Below are 3631 nucleotides of genomic sequence, written 5' to 3' on the forward strand. Positions count from 1 at the left end.
AATTGACATCCAATTTATATTCACATGTTCACTAGTCTTTTCAGAAGAGTGAAATTATTTGCCTATAGTGAAATTGTGTTCCACGTGTATACAGCTCAGTTTAGTCATAAAGATTACCTTGAATTTTTGGAGAAGTTGCTTGATTACTTCTTCAGTTCTCATGTTACTGTTTATTCTGACTTTAGTTTCTGATCCAAAGGCTGGGGTGAAAATTGATGTCTAGGGAAAAAAGTCTTGTAAGTCCCTAAAGTCCTATCAAACTAATAGTAGTATCTTGAACCTAAAGTAAGCAGAATATAGAATTACTGAAATGATATTATTTAAATGGATTTCATAGAACTCTCAAATAATTATTGATTTAATATAGTTCTAACTTTATACTAAAGATATTCTAAAGTCTTTATTAATTCTTATAACAATGATAAAATTAATTTAAAATTCTGTGCTACAACTATAACATGTTCAAATTAACAAAAAGAAGCAAGAGTGAATGGGTACTCACAGGTAAGTAGCTCATAGTAATGTATGCCTCATGACACCATCTTGGGAGAAACACAACTATGTGTGGTGCAGCATAACAAAGGGAAAACTTTTTACTCATTATATAGAAGAAAATAAAAAATGATGTCATGAGATGTACATTTACAAAGAAAAAATGATATGAAGTAAAGATCTGTTTCCATGTTTCACTTATATATGCAATCTCCAGGTGTTCCAAAGCTTACTAGAATGAGGGTGGGTCCAGATGTGAAGATGCTGGCTTTTGGGTTGGGTCACTGGAATGTTAGATTAATGAGCCTTGAACTGGGAGATTACTATAAATATAGATATAGATATAGATTTATGGTATGCATATGCCATTGGTATAAGAAAACAATCTGGATATGTAGACGATCTTCCTGGGAAGATATAGGGAGGATGTCTGAGACAAACTTTAGTAAGCTTGAGAAAATTCAATCTGGACCTTGGATTGTACATGGATGAGTCACTTGCTGCCACAAATGAGCAGAGTTCATGAGCTCTCTGGAGAAGCATATGTTCACCCTATAGTAAGCTGAGATGAGGCCCTATTAGATGTGTAGTCTGATGTTTATGTAATGAAGCTTCATGGAGTACAACAACAGTACTAGATTAGGATTCAGAAGACCTATGTTCTAGGGTCAACACTGTCAACTCACTTTATACCTTGAAGTTTCCATTATTTCACTGATGAAACAAGACTTGGGTTCTGGAGCTAGACAACTATGGATTCAGGTTCAGAATTCTTAAAAGCAGTATGACCTAAGACAAACTGTTTGACCTCTGTGAACCTCAAGTAACTTATTTGTAAAGAGAAACATTGGTTCCTAGTTCATAGGACAGTTTTAGTGATTAATAACATAATTTACTACAATCTATTTAAAAAACTTTAATAGCACATTTAGAGTGCTCAATAAATGTATGACTACCATTGTTATTACTCTATTAAATTTTAAACTGAACTTAGTGGTACAGCAGTTAGTACAACAAACAACATGACATAGATCACATTAGTGGAATTGTAACTCACTTTATGGTTATAAAAGTGTCCATTAATAGAAGCCCTGTGAAACTGTTGTTCTTTTCTATCTATCATTGGAGGCTTTGTTCTTTTTCTCACCAGGGCTGCTTCACTCATACATCTATAGAGCAATGGGGATTCTGGCTCTTCATCTGCATATAGCTTCAGAGTACTGCTGTGGTAAGATAAATAGTCTGGAGAGAATAAAAGTTAAAAGCCAGTATTATTTCGCTGCCTATCTTCTTGCATCCTGGATAGATTGGTATATAGTTTTATTAATTTTAGAACGATTGTCATTTTCAAGATGTTTAAAAGCATTACCATCTACTACTTGGTAATACATATACCCACATATTCTTTTATTTCTCTCCTTATTTTTATTTTTTATTTTAAAGAGAATAAAAAAATAGCAAAATAACAACAACATGGACAAAAATAAAACAACATAAAAACAATAAAAATGATACAGGATTTCAAAACAAAATGATAGGAATTAACAGTGGTTGTTATATTACATATATTTTTTTTGTTTGTTTGTTTTTCTCCGGTACCGGGAACCGAACTCACAACCTTGCGCTTGCCAGGCAGGCGCTTTTGCTGCTGAGCTAAATCCCCAGCCCCAGGCAGGCGCTTTTGCCGCTGAGCTAAATCCCCAGCCCTATATTACATATTGTTACCTTCTGTGAAGTTGTTTAGATTACCAGATATAAGATTCTATATAATACTGTCTGAGATTGACTGGACAGCAAATTCTATGAACTAAGTCTCAGGAAATTATCACAATGAGCTTATGTTTAAGGTTTGAGCACTCTTTCAATCTGGATTTATTGTGACCGAGAGGTGACTTATATAGACTTTCAGAATCAGAGCTAGCAAAAACATAATATTCTGTCAGTGTGATCTCACACAAGCAAGACAAAGTACAGTATTTGAAGTAGCTTGTTTATGAACATAGTACTTATAAATGATGGGATCAGGTCAGGATCCTTGTTTTTCCTTGGGTTCAAGGTTACTGGACTCTTCCTTAGAAATGAGTATTAGGCCAAAGCCATCTATATGGTATGCAGAGCCTTAAATGATTTTGTTCCCGACTTTTGTGAAAGCAAAAGTGGCAATATACTTTGTATAGTGCCTACTAATAACAGATGACAGGGACAATTCATGGCATATTTTTTATCACACACTTCAGGGATGTGGTGATTTTTCCCTTTACTTGACGATCATCCTATTGCTTCTTCTCAGTGGGACATATGTATTCAACAGTGACTCATAATCCACTATTCAACATTAGGTGACTGTGTCATTCCATCTTGCATAGCAGGTTTTAGAATATAAAATTATAGTACATTATTGAACTGACCTGCTATCTTTTGGGTGGGTATGGAGTGTTTAATGAAAGTGGGTTAGCTACTATGTATTTCTAAGCTGACATGCAAAAGATTCAAAACTGCCTCCTGCACCTTTTCTAATTTCCTCAATTAAGTGTTTTCTTCTGTAAGAATAAGGCCATCTGGTGGCATTTGTGTTCTATTTTACTTTGAGATTTTAAATATTATTCTATTGTATTTTAGAACAGCATCATATTTCATCTTTCTCTAGTACTGGTGATTAAATACAAATAGATTTTTATCTTTGGTGCCAAGATTTGGTGTTTCCCCAGGTTTAATGGGTATCTTCAGGGGGTACAGTTGAAAAAGCCTATACAGTACATAACAAGAGGTCAAGATCTCATTAGACAAAGATAAGGGAACTCTGAAGGAGTATCATGTTTGCTATGGGATCTGAGTTCTCATGGAGACAGCAGAGAGGCAAAATTGAGAAATGTTTGAAACAAAAATAAAGAGTAACATTAGAAGTCTTTGTTTTTTTTTGTTTTCTTTTAATTTTAAAAATAAAAGGAGGAAAACATTAACTGACAGACAACCTTCTACAAAATAGCAAAAGAACAGTACAGACAATACAGAGTTACAAACAAAGTGGTAGGAAATTAACAATGCTTCTTGTATTACATATTGGTATCTTCAAAGTGGTTTCTCATGAAAACAGATAGAGACATGCAATATTGATCAATCAAGGACTCATTGACAGTTT

General features: G+C 34.0%; 1 protein-coding gene across 2 annotated transcripts in view; it reads right to left on the bottom strand.

Moving 5' to 3' along the window:
- Nucleotides 1-3631, bottom strand: part of Rassf6 (Ras association (RalGDS/AF-6) domain family member 6) — a 10123-nt gene that overhangs the window by 3703 nt on the left and 2789 nt on the right. Inside the window, exons 2-3 of one of the 2 annotated variants that reach the window (XM_005415063.2) lie at nucleotides 1640-1734; nucleotides 118-219 (exon numbers count right to left, since the gene is read on the bottom strand). In XM_005415063.2, coding sequence (XP_005415120.1) covers nucleotides 118-219; nucleotides 1640-1734 — 197 coding nt within the window. Of the gene's footprint in view, nucleotides 1-117; nucleotides 220-1549; nucleotides 1735-3631 lie in introns of both variants that reach the window. The other variant, XM_005415062.2, reaches the window with a different exon arrangement.

This window comes from Chinchilla lanigera, unplaced genomic scaffold (genome assembly GCF_000276665.1).
Source record: "Chinchilla lanigera isolate Chin_1 unplaced genomic scaffold, ChiLan1.0 scaffold00256, whole genome shotgun sequence".
NCBI classification, from domain to species: Eukaryota; Metazoa; Chordata; class Mammalia; order Rodentia; family Chinchillidae; genus Chinchilla; species Chinchilla lanigera.